The 19,476-nt window shown below is 34.4% G+C and overlaps 1 protein-coding gene across 1 annotated transcript; it reads right to left on the bottom strand.

Annotated features, from left to right (window-relative positions):
• Positions 1-252: 252 nt before the first annotated feature.
• LOC148855628 (zinc finger CCCH domain-containing protein 32-like) lies at positions 253-6,508 on the bottom strand. The gene is made up of 3 exons (XM_088981881.1): positions 6,105-6,508; positions 2,827-2,937; positions 253-2,642 (listed from the first exon to the last, which is right to left on the bottom strand). Exons 1-3 carry the CDS (start codon positions 6,216-6,218, stop codon positions 507-509), a joined length of 2,361 nt encoding a protein of 786 aa, XP_088838007.1. The 5' UTR covers positions 6,219-6,508; the 3' UTR covers positions 253-506.
• Positions 6,509-19,476: the final 12,968 nt, after the last annotated feature.

Genomic DNA, 19,476 nt, shown 5'->3' with positions numbered 1-19,476 from the left:
ATTATGACACCAGTTCTCAATGGGGAGGAAGGATTAGCTGGGTGCAATAGCTAGCTGTTCAGTGGGCTGTAGAATCAATGATAATGTTCCACCGCCCGTAATAAAATACATGAATCCACAACCATTTAACTTCTCATAGTGGCGCCTTTCCTCACCGAGGCCATGAAGTTAGAGACTAATAGGATTTCGTTGAGAAGAATTGCCTTGGGAGGACTTTAGAAGTTTTGAAGTTTAAAAGCTTACTGGACACAGTTTGCAAAGTGAAAACGAGAAAGAAGAAATTTCCATTAGATCAACTTAAATACATTGAAACAAGACTCCATTAATACAATAACAAGGTTCCCACTTTTGAGCATAACCCAGAATGCAAGCTTTATCAGCTCAGTTGTACGAGCCATTTTATATTTAAATGAAAACAATGAGCTACATTAGCTCATTTAAAAAGAGCCATTCTATATTTAAATAAAAAAAATAATGCTAACATGGTCTTTTACCATTGGGAATGATCAATCAGTTTCATCTCTCTCTCTCTCTTCAGAGAACATGATGCTAATCCTCTTTGCAAAGTCATCCCCATCTTCATCGTCCAAGTATTCCTCTTCAGGGTCCATATTTTCAACTTCCTCTGTCCTATAATCTTGGTCATCATCAGCTTGCTCATAATCAGATTCACCATCTCTCTTATCAAAGGTTTCAAGTTCTTGATCTTCCATAGTATCATCAATCTCGACCTCAGACCCATCTTGTGCATATGACTCCCCTTCATGAGCCACTTCTTCACCCTCTGGAAAGATCTCACCTTCTTCATCGTCAATTAGGGCAGCTGAATTTATAGGATTTTCCTGATTGCTGACTGTGCTTTCATTGGCTTCTTTTTTGAGATCAGAAGAAAGAACAGTCTGTATCTCTGCAACTGTTGTGATGCTGGAGTTGCCCACATGGTTTTCACTCCCTTCCCTCTGAATGTCACTATCTCCCATTCCAGAAACCTCATTATTACCAGAAGCTGCGGTTTCTACTACTCTTTTCCTCTTCAAAATCATGCTTAGCGGCTTGGGACTCTCAAAGGAAAGTGAGTCCTCGTATTCTTGAGCAACACATTTTCCAATCTTAGAGTTTCTCTGCTCTCCAACAGAAAATACTTGACAATCTTTGCCTTGCTGGTGGTCTTCTTTGCTCTCTGTAACCTTAGCACCTTTCAGTTCTGCAAGGCTTTTTGGACCAGCAAAATCCAAGCTGTTCCCTACCTCATCTCTTTTGACAAGAGGAGCCCTGCAATTTCTCTCCTCCATGTTTAAGTTCTCACTTTTGCGTTTTAATATGCTTTGGTGCCTTCCCTGGTAGGACAATACTGGTGCTCTGCCTGGTGACAACCTGCCCCTTTTTCTTCCCCTGTCCATTTCCCGCTCTGGATGCATGCCATTGGTATTGTTATTGTCTGGTGAAGATCTACCAGGAAACGTAACTCTACCTTGCAGCCGATTGCTTATGGAACCCGCTTGAAGCAAATGGCGTGACTCTCTCCAAGATTGACTCCGGTTTCTTCGATCCTCAATGTGGTGGTCATGATCAACCCTCCAATGGTGATCACCATGACGATCTGAACTAATGGCAGATCTTGATCCACCAACCCTTCTTTGCTTCGATAGCTGGTGGCGCAAATCTGACTCACTAATCTGATCAGGGTTCTCACTTCTTGTGAACCCCCTTTGTTCTGGTAGAGATGGCCTCTCTGTAACCCTCTCAGATGAAGCTCTACTCTGTTGCCATGCATAATGATCGTGAGACCGTCCATATAGGTCATACTCACGTGCATTTTTGTATGGCTCCCTGTCAAATTTATTCATTGAACTGTGATTAACAGAGCAGTTGTCGTAATCAAATTCATTCACAGAGGTCAAATGCCTTCCATTATGACTTCTTGTCCTTCCAACATCATCTTCCTTTTGGTAATAATCATAATCACTGAGCTCATTATCTACGAGTACATCAAAGCCAGGTGAGGATTCACCCAAGTAATCATCACCCTCTTTGCCATTCTGTAGACTCTGCTCATCCACCTGAGCTTGACGACTACGGTGAGACCTACTTAAAGAATTTCCAATGATGCCAGGGCCATTTGATGGCCTACTTATGGAACTTCCACTGATACCAGAACCATTTGCTGGTTTATATCTAAGACACTCATCATCTGATACAGTTATTGGTGGTACACTCTTCTTAACTGGCACTCCATTTTTCGACAATGCAATCTCAGGCTTTGTAACTGATTTTGCTGAAGAAGGTACTTCAACTTGGCTTACAAAATTTTGTCTTGGGATCTGCTGTTGTTTGGTGAATTTCTCAAGCCCCCAAAAAGAAGCCTTATTTGAATCCTGAGGCTCAGTAATAGGAACAACTTTTGGTGGTGGTGATGGTGGCTGTGAGGGCAGATTACTAGTTGGTTGTGGTCCATGTGTGAAGGGGCATCTGTCACCTTTTAAGCAAAGTCCCTTTTGGAAGAAAATACAGGGGATAGATTGTTTAGCTGAACTATAAGCGGGAGCATGCAATGGAAGAATTTTTGTTGATGCCCCAGTCTGTGCAGGCATATATGATCCCACATAAGATGCCCCTGAGGTTCCTAACAAGCCATCCAAAGGCTGGAAAAGAAATAATAGACATAAATTAGGCATTGAAAATCATTCACATTACAAGATTGTGGTGATTTATGAAATAAAAAGGATCCATCCATGTTGTCAGTTCAAAACAAAATAAAAAAGCTAATGGAAAGACAAGAACAATCATTACAACAGCCATCATGAAAAGTAAACAAAAAAGACCCACCGGATGTCGGAATGAACATTTTGGATTTAGGCAATTGCCATTCATCCAGAACCAGCAATCTCTGGGGTTAATCCTAGCAGGTTCACTATGGCGATATTCACATTCGCTTCCCTGTTTGATGGAGAAAAAAGCATAAGAACAAGATTCTTAGGGATACAACTAATGAGAAGGATAATAAACAAGCAGTATTGATAGTATAATGAGTTATAGAAATGAAGAAGAAACATTAATCCTACAGAAGTAAATAAATAAATAATAGCCGGGTCTGATATAATCACTGGCCAAAGGTACAACTGCATAATATTTAAGTACATATAGTACAAAGACAATTTCTCCATCTTTTTCCAGTTCCAATCTCTTCAAAAGTTGGTCAGAGATATCCCACATCTGATTAATGTGAAAAAGGATTGTCTTAATACTCTGGAAAGTCAGGATATAGATCAACACTAAGGCTATGTTTGGTTCTGAGGGTGTTTATTGAAAAAATGCTGCCACATCAGTGCCACATAGGCGTTGGTGTTTATTGCATATGAAACCACTGTTTGGTTTCGCCATTTATCAAAAAGAACACAAAATCTGAAACGCTTTGGTTTAGGTGCATTGGGCATTTGGGGAAACATCAAATTCTCATTTCCCCCAATGCCTGGGTCATGAAATGAAATGCTGATATGGCGCACTTTAAGCTGAAGTAGAAAGCAATTTTATGGGGTATTACTTGAAATGCCCATAAAATGCCCAACCAAATAGAAATGGCAAAAAAAAAAGGGTTTAAAGCAGCATTTTTCGGTAAACATTTATCTGAAAAAACACCCCTCAGGAAACACCCACGGAACCAAACATATACTAAGCTAGAAGTTTCATACATTCCAACTACCTATAGAGCTTAATAAAAGATGTGTATAGATTGAAGGAGGTTTCAAGCACCGAGGATGCAGTGTTGAAGGGCTTGTTCCTTCTATAAGGATGGGTTTGTACTTGCAATTCTGAGGAAAAGACAAATATGCAAAAACTTTTCTTTTAAATAAGAACATTAATATTGCAGGAATTTAGCCAAGAAATAATGAATATGTTTATGGTAGAAGTGTTTGAGATGCCATGAAAAAAGGTGGCAATTTACAAAATGTTATAAAATGCTAAAGCGTCAACAAAGGCACATTACTTGCTCAAGATACCACAGATATACACGAGAAATTGTTTTGTTAGTTGCTAAGATACAAAATAGACAGTAAAAAGAGCAATATAAGACATAATCATTATTCTTATCCTTAGAATGAGAAGCTTACTAAGATTACTTAGGTGTTGTTTGACAAATCTTTTTAGAAAGATCTTCCAGCAGCCCAGATGGCCAAAAGACGTATTGAGCTTTTGGGGTCTTGTCTTTAAAGAGAAAAAAAATCTTTTGGCAAGTGGCTTGGTCTACCGGGCTCTTAAAAACACGTTAAGAGGCTATTTATCGCACAGAAAGACCAGAAAGCTTCATTTGAAACTTCCTAAAATTCAGGGTGTTCAGTCTTTTCGGGTCTTTCCGCGCTTGCGTCTTCCAGTCTTACCACCTTTTGGTTACCAAACATAAAAAGACCAGTTTTTGGTCTTCTGAGTTTGTCGAAGCCCAGAAGACCACTCCAAAAGACTTGCTAAATGCCACCTTAGTTAATTTTTTACAAAGTTAGAATATATTATGTGAAACTGGCCACTTTCATTATGGTTCAACTTGGCTTTCCCATGCATTGCACAGGGCACTACTAGTAAGTTTAAAATAAGACATCTTTGTTTACTTTTTATCATACTTCTAATACTAAATGTAATAGCAGAAGTAAGCTTCTACTCTCTGCCCCACTTTTCTTATAGGATAGAGTCATACAGAGGAATTTATTGGATCAGTATAGGGCCAAAAAGGTCTGATACACTGAAAGAGAAAGGCAAAGGAAATGAAAAACACAACTGACCTACACTGCATTAGACATCAGATTTATGCTGCTAATATATTAAATGCAACAGTTGGGATATGGCTAGATGATGATGATGATGATGATGATGTTTAGCCCCTTGGATCTCATTCCACAGAAATTAACAATATCATATCAAACTAACAAAGACTAAAATGGCACATAAAATTGATTAAGAAAAACAGTTACCATTTTTTCCTTTTCTTCTTTTGGGGGTGGGGGTGGGCAGGGAAGAGGGTGGAGAAAAAAGGGAGATGATGTCCTCTCACTCCACACCAATGATGGAATAATTCTGGCTGGGCCATAATCCATTCTTCTTATTCACTCCAACCCAGCCCATCCTCGTAAAGGATGAGTTTTAAAGGGTTTTGGTCAGAAAAAAGGCCATTCTTTTTACACCCCCCCCCCTTCATTGGCTTCTAACCAGGTATTTCTGGAAAGAAAATGTAAAATTATGTCCTGGGAGGTACTTCTGTGGAGTTTACCTATGGGAACTAATACCCCTAACCAACCTTGTAATGTCAGAACCCACTAGTAAGTAATAAATGCAAATCTAACTATAAATTGGAAGCTGAACCAGGAAATCACACCAATTGTTTTATTATTTCATTCCAATCATGTCTCTGAGAAGATACCCTTTAGAAGGAATGAGCAAGGAACATCAGTACATCAAATATAACTCAGGAGTCAGGAAGGACAAATTCCCCACTCCATTTTAAAGAACACAAAGGTGCCTCCTTCAGTCTGAACTCATTAAGCAAGAAACCAACGTATATTACTTCAGAAGTTAGTTGGCTAAACTGTTAGGACGGTCATATGGATGACATTTCAATTCCGTCCAACAATCATCTTGGAAAACTAGTAAGTATGCTCTCGTGACCAAAGAACATAAAAGGCAGAAGCCTTCCGGTTATTTCTTCATCATACGCTATGTTCTTCCCCACTCAGACTAACAGAGAAACCATAGTATGTCAAAATTAAAAAGAAAACCGTAGACCAGCACACTCTCTGAAACTTCCAAGCTTCCAAGACGAAGCTCCAAACCGAATTCCTTCAATTCTTAGTATGCTCTTCCTATTAGATTAACCATCAAAACAACATCTTTAAACACCCCATCCAAACTTTACTGTGAGAAAGACGCAACTGAAAACATTATTCTTCGAATTCGATGAGAAAAAACAAATTCAAAGAAAATACTACCTTTTTTTGTCGATCAAGATTAAAAAAGAACAGGTCCATCATGCTAATTTTAAACTCTCCCTAATATTCAATCAAAACAACCACAGAAACCCCAAAAATAGAAGTAAAGCAGCATTGAAAACAAAATTGTACCTTTTTACAGGTCAAAGGAGATGCAAGGAAATAAACACAATCCGTGTTCTTCTTGAGGGCCTCTTCCTCTGCAGTGGCCGATGGCTGGGTCGAATCTCGTGCTGCCGCTTCCATGGCGGCGGCTCCGGCAGCTCTACAAGCCCACTGGATTCCCCGATTTTGATCCCGAAACGATTACAGACAGATGCAACTTGAGGGGACGAGGCTGGTAGGGCAGGAAAAGGGTGAAGAGATGGATGGAACCGATCCGATAGACGCAGATCCAGTCACGTGATGAAAGAGAGGAGGTGGGGAGGGAAGAAGGAAGATCATAGGCGATTAACTGATCAAGGAAGAACATATTTTTTTTTCAGTATTAGTCCGTTTGGTTCCGGAGAAAATTCGGCTGGAAAAAGGATGGAATGAGAAAGGGCAAGGGGAAAGAGAAAATTTATTTGGACCGGTACACATGCACGTCCAATGCACGTGGTAATTTCAATATCTTTATTACGATCCATACAAAATTAAGAATCCATTTGGTTCATAGTGAGTAGGCGTGTAAAAGTATCGAATTTGAATCGGATCAGGCAATATTCGAATTCGAATCCGATTAAAAAGTTCGATATTCGAATTCGATTCGATATCAAATTAATATTCGAATCCGATTAAAAAGTTCGATATTCGAATTCGATTCGATATCAAATTAATATTCGAATTCGAATTCGACTAAATATTCGAATATTCGATTAGATTCAAATTCGACTAATTAATTATTTTAAATAATTAATAAATATATAAAATAAATATTATATATATAAAGTATATAAATATATAAATTATTTATATAATTTAATTATTATATATAAAAATTATATAAAACATTTAAAAATTTTATATATTATATATAAAGATTAAATAATCGATCGAATTTGGATATTTATCGAATCAAATCAGGTCATATCCGAATTCGAATCTGATTAGCTATTCGGTATGAATAGGATATCCGAATTTGACCGATTAACTATTCGAATTATCCTAATTCGATTCGATTATGTCGAATCTCGAATTCGAAATTAAATTTTCGAATACCGTTGACACCCCTAACAGTGAGAATGGAATAAAAAACCCTCAAAATCATAATTGGAATGATATATTTTCATAGTTTGTTTGGTTTGGACAAGAATCAGTATGGGAATTGAAATTAGTTGGAATGAGATTTCATTCCCAAGGGAAGGGATGGAACGGATATTCCCTCAAATGGGGGAATATCATTCCATCAAGAATGGAAATGGGATTCCAATTCCACCCAAGCAACAGTTGGAATCAGAATGGGCCAATCTGATTTCAATTCCAAACCCTTATTCCCGCAAAACAAACAGACCCTAATTAAAGTATGGTGTGTTGGTGGATTTAAATTTTGTATTTTATTTCTATTGTTAATAAAAATACTTCTTATTTATCATATTTGTTTTTGTTTAATATGATAAATATGTAATATTAGAGATGTGCACAAGTTTTTTTGACAAAAATTATGTATTTTCTATAATTGTTTATTTCTATCTATTTCGAGAATTTTTAAAATTTTTATTCATCCCATAATTAATTGTAAAAACAATTCTTGTTTATCACATTTATCTTTGTTTAGTATAACAAATTTATGTTATCTGAGATATGTTAAGTTTTTTTGTAAATTTTCTATATTTTGTTTTTCGTAATTGTATCTATTTTTTTATTTAATTATGACATCATTAGTTGGCCCATTTTACTTAACTGATTGGACCATTAGGGTGCAAGTCATGGCAGTATGGGCCAAGTTTGGGCTTAATTTAGGTCCAACCCTATGCATTGGACCTAAAGCTTGAGCCTAAGGTCAATCTTGATCTATGCAATTAGGGTCGAGCCCGCACTAAAATTTGATGCACTCAAGTTATGCTTGCGTTTGGATTGGTCGGTTTAAAAAAAAAAAGATTTGCAAATAGGAATGACCAAGGTGGGGTAGGGAAAATTTGAGGATTCCCGTTCCTTATAGGGATGGGGATGATGTTGGAATTTTTAGTCACGTTGGAGTACGAGGCAGGGTATTTAAATTTGGGGTCAAGGCTGGAGCATACAAAACTCGGCCTTGCCCTACCTCATTGCCATTCCTATGTATGTACGTATGTATGCATGTATATAGCTAGGCTAGGCTTGAAATACCTAAAACTAGGCTTGGGCACAACTCTAAAAATAGAAAAGCCCAAAGTTTTGAGCTTAGGCCTAAGCCCATCCCGAAAAGCAAAAATCCAAGCCAATTCATCTAAAATTGCAAGTTGGTTTGGTCTAGGATTAGATTGAACCCACCCAATTTACACCCCTAGGGGCTGGGGGTCACATACCACCAATTAGATGGAAAAATAGTTCTTGTTGAGTTAGTTTAATTTTTTATTGCATTTCCATCATTAATAAAAATAATTCTTATTTATTACACTTATTGTTGTTTAATATGATGAAATACATAATATTGGAGATGTACCCAATTTTTTTTACAAATTTTTTGTATTTTAAAAAAAAGATGTCTCTATCTTTTTGAATTTTTTTTTAATTTAATTACGACAATGTAGATTGACCAATTTGACCTAAAAGTTTAAATCATTGAATAGGAAAGTGGTTTCATTTTTGGGCCAGTTTTAAATTTTATATTTCATTTTCATCATTAATAAAAATATTTCTTTTTTATTATACATATTTTTGTTTAATATGATAAATATATAATTTTAGAGATGAGCCTAAGTTGTTTTTGTAACTTTTATATTTTAATTAATTTTTAAACATATATTATTTAACTATGAGACCATTTGTTGACCCATTTGAGCTAGATAGTTGAACTATGTACCCACCACACGAACAAAAGTATAGTTTAGTTTTCATGTTGTGCTTAAACACATAAGTTTTGTATTTTTAAAATTATTGGGTATAGATTTAATTAATAGAATTATTGGTTAGAAACAAAAATACTTCAAATAAAGGATGGAGGAGAAAGAATGGGAGTTAACACCTTAATGAGAGGGAATTGAATGAAATGAAAAGTAATAGTTCATATTATTATTATTATTATTATTATTATTATTGTCTTCATAGTTAGGGAATGACAAAAATCAAAAGTAGGGGTGTTTTAATTAAGAAAAAGTCCACAAAACTTATTAATTCAATATATAGTAAATAAATGAGAAAGGATGGGAGTTAATACCTTAAATATAGGACTTAATAAGAGGGAATGAAGTGAATTTAATATAAGTAGTATTCAAATTATGGGTATTTTCGTAAAGAAAAATTATGGAATCTAGACTTCATTTCCACTTTTAATAGTAGTATAGATGTAAGGGGAAAGAGAAATTTATTTTCTCCACTAGGTGGCATGTGTTTGGTTCATTTGCTAAATATATATGTTGGAAAATATATTTTCTGATGCTTATTTACCAAGAAAATTTTGAGAAATTCATAAAATAATTCATGATTGACTTATTCCATATAACATGTAAATGTGCTAATTTGGATTGTCTTAGAAATATGTACCTAGCAAGATCCAATGACAGGTGGCATTTTTTGCCACATAGGCATTAGGGCTGTTCACGGGTTGGGTTGGGTTGGTTTACTAGTTTTTTTTTTTTCAACCGACCTGACCCTCTATTAAGCAAAACCGACCTGGTCGGTTTGGGTTTAAATATATACATTTCTGAAATATATATTTCAGCTTTTTATATATATCGAAAATATACATATTATATATAATATTTTAGAATATATTTTTTAGAAATATATTTAAAACTGAAATATACATTTCAGAAATATATATTTAAAGCTGAAATATACATATTATATATATAATATTTCAGTGAGAATATATTTATAGATAACTCGGTTCGGTTTACCCATCTTCTTTAAGTAAGGTTCTTTGAGCTTAAATTGTGTAAAAGAAAGAATGCTACCAAAGATGATGAAGTGGAAGTTCTACTTGATTAGTTGCCTGAACTTTATATTTTCACTATCACTAAATCCTCCACATGAGGTTGTTCTAACATCATTCAAGCATGATAAGACTACTGTAAGAGTTGAAAGTCTTGGAGCTACCTAAATGACCATTTACTACAACAACTCATCAAGGAGGAGGACTACATTAAGTTGTTCTCAAATGTGTCATCTTTTAGGATCTTTATATAATCAGTTGTTTAACTTGCACTCTCTATGATGCTCAATAAGACTAAATTCAAGTTAAGCAACCTTAGAGACCAATGATTATAATAGGTTTGGTTTTTATGCTTTCCTAGACTTAAACAAGAGTTTATCTTAAGATTCCATTTGAAAGCCAAAGGAAGAAGTTCCAAACCTTTGGATGATCATTTCCAATGTTTCTAAGTGTTGGGCTCTCTGACCGACATGCCTTGCCAGGACTATAAGACATAGTCAACTACGCCAAAAGGCACAATTGACTAACTAAATAATCAATGCATGTCTTGCAAAAACTATGGGACATAATTGACTACCCCAAGAAGGCATAGTTGACTAATTGTAATAGCCAATGTATGAAAATGCCCTATTTGAGATAGATGGTCAACTAATCAAGAAAATCTAAGTTCAAAGTGATATCAATCAATTCATTAAAGGAAGCAATTGACTAAAAGAGAAATAACCGACTAACAAAAATTTGACAACCGATTACTTCAAAGAACTTGATCATTTGAAGGCTCAAACTGCTATTGCCATCTTTCGAAAGCCTTTTATCAGATTGGAGGGAATTTAAATCAAAATCCCTCTAACATTTAGAAAATGGTTATATGCTCTCAAATCTTCTAAAAATAGAGGGGTTTGGTTTAATTCAAAGCAAGAGGAATCAAGAGAAAAACAATATATGCCTTCCTTGTACATAGTTTATAGCTATTTTTCAAAGAAACAAAGTAAGAATCATTTTTGTTGAAGATATTCTTAAGATGTAATAGTTTTATAGGTCTGAAAAGTTGAAAAAAATTGTGCTTTTATAGTCTCACTCATTTATTGTATATCTCTTCACTGGGTTGAGCATTTAAGAAAACTCTTCCAATTGAATTGTTTGTACTTGTATTGCTATATCTACCTTTGAGAGGTCTCTTATTGTAAACCTGTCTTATGCTATATTTGTAATAGCTTGTTTACAGGTAGGATTTTAAGTTTTAACACCATTAGGGTCTTATTGCCACCAAAGTAAAGCTTAGTTACAAGGTATTACAAGCATTCGTAAGCCCTGTTGGTTACATATTGTAGGCACTTGCAACTTTTATTGGTTAAATATTGCAAGCACCTACAAGTCTTATTGGTTAAGATATTGTAGGCACCTGGAAGTCCTAATTGTAAAGGCTTTGCCGACACCTATGAATCCCAATTGGTTAGTGAAAATCCTTAGGGGTGGCTTAAGGTAGAGGACATAGGCAATGTTGGCCGAACCTTTATAAATCTTGTATGCCTTGTTTGTATAGTTTATTGTAATTATGGAAATAATCCATTGTGACTAGGATTTTCCTATTGATATGTTGGTATCTATGCCAACTTCCTTCACAAAAGGACTTGAATTCTTGCTTGTTGATTGATTTTAATGGTACCTATTAAAGTGATACAAGGCTTCTTCATAGGTGTTAAGAAATAGATAGCTTCACTAAATCTGTGCACTTATGTCATGGTTGATTTTATTAGTTCCACCATTAGAGTGTCATAAGTATATCACCATGTGGTCTTGTATGGGACATTGTCTATATTTATGTACGAGGCAATGCCAATGGTATAATTGTAATAATTAATAGGACTCCTCAACATTTTTATGTATTTTTATGTTAGAACCCCAAAAGCTTAAAATCCTCTTTAAGGTTTAGTAACGTTGCCCAGATAACTAGGGGTGTCAATTGCATTGGATTTGGTCCAATCCAATCCAGTCCAATGTGAGTCCATTACAAATGGATGTAGTCCAATTCAATCCAATGAATATTTTGGACCAATCCAATTCAATGTTTGGACCATCCAATTTGATCAAATTTGTTTTAATTTAGGTTGGTTCCAACTCGAACCTAGTCCTTTGACACTCGTATTCTTATCTTTTATCAATAGACTAGATATTTGCTCAATACAATCTAACCCAATATAAATTCTTATGGATGAATTAGGTCCAGTCCGATCCAATAAATACTTTACCTGGATTGGTCCAATTCAATATGTCTTATTGGTCCATCCAATCTGTCCAAATTGATTTTGATTTGGATGGAGTCCAACCCAAAACATACCCATTGACACCCTTACAGATAACCTAACCCAATACTAAAAGATTTTCCCCTAATTAAAGCCTTCTATGAATGAATGCAAACTTGATGTAATAGAAGGCCATGAGTATGTGCTACTTGATGCAATGCAAATAACAAAATAATTAGATTAAGTAAAATAGGTAAGTAAACAAGTGTAGAACTGTAAAGTACATAAGGATTTATAAAGGTTCATCCAAACTTAGGCATATGTCCTCTCCTTATGCAAACTTTTGAGAAATCCTACTAAATAGTTGGACTTTCAAGTTCCAATAAAACCTTACAACCAGTAAGACTTTTAGGTGCTTATAAGACCTAAATAGTTGAACTTTCGGGTGTTAACCAAACATGAATAGTTGGGTTTACAGTGCCAACCAAACCTATAATATAGTATTTATACTTAAACATACAAATACAATAGATATAAAAATGTAAAGCATAAATACAAAGCAAATGTCTCTTAATAGGCTAATAATAACAAATACAAACAAATCTATATTAGATACAAGAGTATGCACAAAACTATAGGCACAAACACTTGAAGAGATTAAAGAAATCTCAATGAGAAGCAATTAGTCCCAAAGATCCTTAGTTTTTTTCACTATATGATCTAATAAAGCTTAGAGATCTCTTCTTCACTAAAAATTCTTGCTCACAATGCTCTCTTTATCTTAGCAAAATTTCACCAGTTAAAGTTCATTGAGTTATTTAACTCAAATCACTAATTTATAATGGTTGAGAGCATATGACCGTTATATATATCCATTGAGAAAAGATTAGATTATACTTGGAAATGTTTAAAGCAAGTTCTCAATAGAGTTGAAAGTTTACTAGAAGAGGAAATAGTCATTATGCCTTTAAATGGTCAAAATTTTCAAGTAGTTGACTATCACTACATAGTATTCAATTACACTTGTAGGGATGAATCTTTTTTCTCTAGTAATCGACTACTAGCTTATGTCAAGTCTTGGCCATGAGACATAGTCAATTATAGGTTTATGCGTAATTGATATTTATAGCCATAGAGATGTTGAGATATTGATTCCAAAGGTCTATAAATCATTTTCTTAGGCTTCCAAACTTATATTTAATTGTTAAGTTTAAAAATAAGTTTGGTAACACCTAAGAACCAAACGTGCTACTAGTCATTAGTCTCTAAGGTTAGGTTAACTGATTTTAGTAAGTTAAGCCCATAGAGTGTAGCATCTCATGCAAATGATATAAATTAGATCCTAAAAACATGATACATTGTAGAACATTAGAACTTGATGCTCTTTCCTTTTAGTTCTTTGTAGCAATCCATTCATTCAAACTTTAATTCCTCAATGTGATTTGTCAAACATTTTAATTTAATAGGATTAACATAGAACAGTTGTACAATTAGCACATTCATTAGTACTCTCAATGAGTTTATTATCTTCAAAACACATAGTGTCAACATTCTTCCCCTTTTTTATGATGACAAAATATTGATGAAAAATGATAACAAATAAAGCACAAATGGAGAGTACAATGATAATTCCCCCTATCAGTGTTCTAAATATAAATGCATAAGATTCATACAAACATGTGAATATTTAGAAATACAAACATTTAAGCACATTTATTGATCTCCTTCTAAGGAAAATAGACATTCAAGCACCTTCACTAAAGTCCCCTTGAATCATGTAAGGGTTTACTACATAATTGATAAATCTCCCCTTGTTTTGATGGATTTGTTGTAGACTAAATGAGTCTGTTTCAAATTTTCTCAAAGTTTTTGAAGAGACTTCCTCTCAAATCTCCCCCTTTTTCTTCTTAAGGAGATATTTTCCCTTTTTGATAAAAGCAAATGTATTTCATTTTTCAATCAAGCACATATTTCCCCCTCTTTTGGCATCAACAAAAAAAAAGAAGGGGAATAGGAGAAAATAAAATATAAGTAGATAAGCACATAGATAACTCATAAAAACACATAAAAGCATTTATCAATTGATTTAAGCTCATAGATATAATGACAAGGTCTCAAGATAAGTTCTTAGACATTTATAAACTTAATAAATATATAAATATTAAAGAGTTCATAAATTAGTTCTTAAAACAAAGAAAGAATTTATGGAGAATACTAGCGATGATTTAAACAACACCTAAGATCTTGTTCCCTAACAATTGTCGAAACTTCAACCGGGTTCCCTAATCACCCTCTACGATTTTCCTTTGAAAGGCATGAGATTCTTGCCTTTCCTTTTTTTTCATCATTTCTTAGAGGGTTTAGAGCTCAGAGATTTCATTATAAAACATTTCAATGGAGAGAATGATCATCAATTCATTTTCATAAATGGAATCTATGTGAGTTTCTAGAATATCAAAGCATATATCCATCCCTATTACTTTATCACATATGAGAAAAATGCTAGTGTTGAGAGAGTTGAGACAACTAGCAAAATCATTCATGTTGAATGAGGATGAAATATCTATAGGGTTATAATGTCTTACCCCTGATGACATATTATCCTGGCCATACTACCCATGTCCTTTAAAGTGAGGAATATGTTCACCCATCACATTTGGCTCTTCTATATTCAAAAAGTCAATAGTTTCTATATCATTCTAAATCCCCAAAGCATTTTTATGCCAAGTTCATGCTCCTCAACGTATGGATGTTTATAAATTTGACATTATCTTATTGTTAAGATTTACTCTTACTTGTTGGAAAATTTCTATGAGCACCATTCCATATGGTAGTAGACTTGAGACAAAAATTCTAACTAGAGAATACATGTTTTGATGCAATAGAGGAGCGTCATCTCCAGTATCATTGTAATGGAGCAGCAAAAAATTTAACTAGGAAATACTTTCAAAGGAGCCTTTATTTAGAATGAACCCTTTTGCCATTACTATATGCATAACCTTCATGGGTACTCTTAAGTTCTTTGATTTAGGCCTATCAGTTTGATCAAGAGTGGGGTCATTGAATACAGTTTGTAGTGCATCTATATGTTCAACATCTACATTATCATGTCACTTCCTTTTCTCATAAACCATGGGTCTCTCCCTACTTATCCCATGAATTGTTTCCAAGTCTTCTAGTGTAACAAGTATCCTTACTCCTTTGACACTTGTTTCAAGTCCAAAAATTTTTAAAGTAAAGTTAAAGTACAATCGCTGCGCTTTAGAGAATTGTGTTATGAAATTGAACTAGGGTTTCCCACCCTAGGTAGTTTATAAGAGTTTCAATATCTAATCCCTCACCCTTTAGAGAAGATAAACCAATCATGTGTTCTTCAAGAATTTCTCTATCAGCAAAGTCTTATTGGTACCTTTCCTTAGTCACCAACATTCCTCTTTGGGCATTAGTAGGAGCGTTCTTCTTTTTCTTCCACTTAATGAGGTCATTGATAAGGTAAGATAGAGATAAATGATGAGCACAAACTTATCTTTTCTAGTTTTGAGCAAGTAAGACTTTACCATTGAAGAAAGATTTGTATTTAAGAGGAAGGTTGTATGAAGTAGTAAACTAATGGGTGTTAGTAGTGGGCCGATTATTTTAGATAGTTGATTACTTGAAACAAATAGTTTTTAATAATCAACTACTAGATTTAAGTAGTCAACTCCTCAAGTATGCTCATACTTCAAATATTATTATTGATCACAACATTAGGTTTGGAGGTTAAACCTTACAAGAAATAATCATGTGAAAAAAAATTATATTTCACATTGATATCTTCATAGCTCTTTCTGACACGATCGTGTATCTTTTTGTAAGGAGATAGATTGATATAATACTATGGTGTCACCACATGGTAACTGTGACTATATTTAGAGAAGTCGTGGAGGATTCTATGGTAGAATACACAATAGTTTACTTCCTTCAAAAAAATAAAGCAAAATTGCGGTCTCTAGTAATGAGATGAGAATGAAAACGGTGGTACAGAAAGTAACCGCTATAAAAAGAAACAAGGCAGATTGCATGAACTTGCATGGTTCCAGAACTTGTCCCCTAATGCAACACCTGGTAAGACCATGCAAGAGTGGTGGTTGAGCCATGGTCCCCTTCACTTTGTAGGCTGACGCATGTCAACACCTTTGAATTAATCTGGGGACTTAAGCCTATAACTCCCCGAAGAATATTCTGGAGTTCTTGCTTAAACCAAAACCCCTCCTTTGGCTATAAATAGCAAGACTTGTAATGGAGGGGATGGGTTTTCCTTATTCTATTATTCTTATAGAGAACTTTATTATCTAAGAAGCTTATCTCTACCAACCAAATTAACCCCTGCCCTTTTTCTTCCATACGTCACATCCTTATACTTCTTATTCTCAGAACCTAGACCATCCCCACCACAATGCCTACACTCTTCAATTTGAAATCTATTGTACCCAATGGAACTAACTAATATTTTTCACAAATTAATTGAGTTATCATAGAAATTATTAAGATGCCCTTAAAAAGATATTCAAACAAGTTTATAAGAAAGCATTCATTCTAAATAAAGTGTTGTTTATTTCAAATCTATGTTTGGCTAATTATCCTTTCTTCTTTGAGCATTTACTCCTTATTGAGCACGTACATAGATTAAAAGAAAGAGTTTAATAACCTATATGCTTTAGGTCATCGAGATTTAGTTGTTTTCTTCTTTTAAATTACATTTTTACTTGAGTTCTTTGAACTCTCTTTATATTAATACTGATAAATTGAGTGACCTATTCATACAGCAAGCACACTTGTGTGTTTTGTTCCAAACTTCCTACTCCTACAAATTTAGTTATGGAGTATTGACTCTTTTGAATCTGATTCCTCTCTTATTGTTGGTAGGCTTATGGCTTCCCAACATTTTAATGAGGTTATTAGTCTCACATGTAAACTTCTCTATGGTGTCTAAGAGGTCACCTTTCTCAAATTTTAAATTCATACATTCATTGATTAACCTTTGGATAAATCATTAAACTTTTCATTCACATTTCTTAGTTCCTCATTTTTGGCCAATAGGATTAAATTATGGAGCTAAGAGTGATGTTTTGACTCCTTAGACAATTAATCTAAATCACAAGGTTTTGATCTTTTTCCGAAATTTCTTTTTTTTTTTTAGAAATCTACTTGGAATGAAAATTTCTTGGTGGAGTTGAATTCAAGCTTACCTTATGTCTCCCTAACATTTGAAGGGGACATTTTATACTTGGTCTTGATAGCTTCTATCTTTTCTCTTTTTGAATTCATATTGATTTTCCATGTTCCCAATGGCCACTCCATTTTTTCTTTTTTTTTTTCAAAACGATTGAACTCATCAATAATTGTCATTGTTTGGTTAAAATAAATAAATAAATAAATAACTGAATCAAAAGTTTTGGTTTGGGTGTTTCCAGTTTAATTATTTCAGTTTTTGGTTACTTTAGTTTGGTTGTTTTGATTTTATATAATTTTAGTTTTGGTTCTGATTTTTAGGTTTGGAAATTTGGTTAATCAGATTGACCAAATTGTTTGCTCACCCTTACCTATAAACCAGACTTCCTAATCAGTTTATCTTACATAATTGTTTTAAGCTCTGAGAACTATACTTCTGTTAAGATTCTTGCTCATAGAAAAATGCTCTTAATATGGTAGATGTTTCTCTTTTGTAGTTCTTGTCTAATCTTAGTTCTTAAGCTTCATTTTATAGATGTTGAGACTAAATGACCATTAGAGAGACATTGGAGAGGATCACACTAATCTTCAAAACAATTTCTCAATGAATAAAAGGCTTACCAAAAGAAGAAACTAGTTGTTGAGCCTTTCAAACAATCATTTATGACTACAAGTAGTGGATTGATGACTTCTATTGAATGACTATTACTCACAGGAGGGAATCTATTTTCATTGATAGTTGATGAACCCCTCATATAAGTTGACTAACAACTTATGCCAACTCTTGGTTATCATCAAAGGTAATGGACTATCAGGATGTTGTAGTCAACTCATGAACAATGACAATGCATTTTATGCCTCAGATGTCAAAGGTGGTCGACTCATCATAAGTACTCATAAATAGTGAAATATATACTTCATGCCTCGATTGTCAATGGTAGGTGATTCATTAATAGTAATTAATCAACTCCTAACTATTCAGAACCTTATAAAACCTTGCATGATTTTTTTTCTAAATGAATAGATATTATTGCCTTAGGTTTTCAAAGCAAGATTAAACAAACTTAAAGCCTAGGAACACCTAAGAACCAAGCTTAATCTAACTATTAGTCTCTAAGGTTCATGTTAATTGAGATTGGTCTTTGACCACACAATATGAACTTCTTTGGATTTTAATGATATTTTTCTTCTTCTTTCTTCTAACTCATGGTAGTTAATATCATTTTGGAGAGATTCATCATGATTAATAGTAGAGGTGTAAATTGGGTCGTGCCGCCTGTGGCCTGACACGAACTTGGATCGGCCTGGCACAGTCTGGCATGATGGTCTACGGGCCGTTCTAGGCCTGGCACGGTCTGCATGCCATGCTGGGCCTGGAATTTTAGGTCCATGGGCCGGCACGACATGGCACGATCGAGCGAGCCATGCCGCCTAGCCCAGCATGACCCAAAACCCGTAGTAGGTTGGATTTTAAGAACCCAAACCACTCCAACCCTGCCCTCCCTGCATTCAAGGGTAGGGTGGATTGGGTTCCTATTATTTTTTGTTACATATAAGTAATAAATAAGTAAAATAAAACAAACAAACAACACAATTTTCAATTATTTGAGTAAGACGTATAAAAATAAATAAACTATTAATCCTTTATATAAAATTCAAAATATTATTAAATTCAACACATAATACATAAAATTTATATTCTTTTCATCAATATGCGGGTTGGGGAGGATTGAGTTAGCCTAATACCGTACTATACCCATATCTATACGGGTTAATGCCTTCTATCAATAAGGGTAGATGGATAGGTACAAGTAAAAATTGCCATCCTTAGTTGGAAGTTGACCCAAATTTTTATTGTGGACAGGCCATTGGTCCAACATATCGTGTCAATAATGGGTTGAAAATATTTAACCGCATTAAATTGGGTTTGGTCCCAGTTGGGTAGGCCGTAGGCAGGACACGAATTGCACCCTCAAAACACTTGCTTTATTGTATA

The sequence above is a fragment of the Nelumbo lutea genome, chromosome 4 (genome assembly GCF_056320005.1).
Source record: "Nelumbo lutea isolate HS-2025 chromosome 4, American lotus-T2T, whole genome shotgun sequence".
Lineage (NCBI taxonomy): Eukaryota > Viridiplantae > Streptophyta > Magnoliopsida > Proteales > Nelumbonaceae > Nelumbo > Nelumbo lutea.
This window is presented reverse-complemented; position numbering and strand designations above follow the sequence as displayed.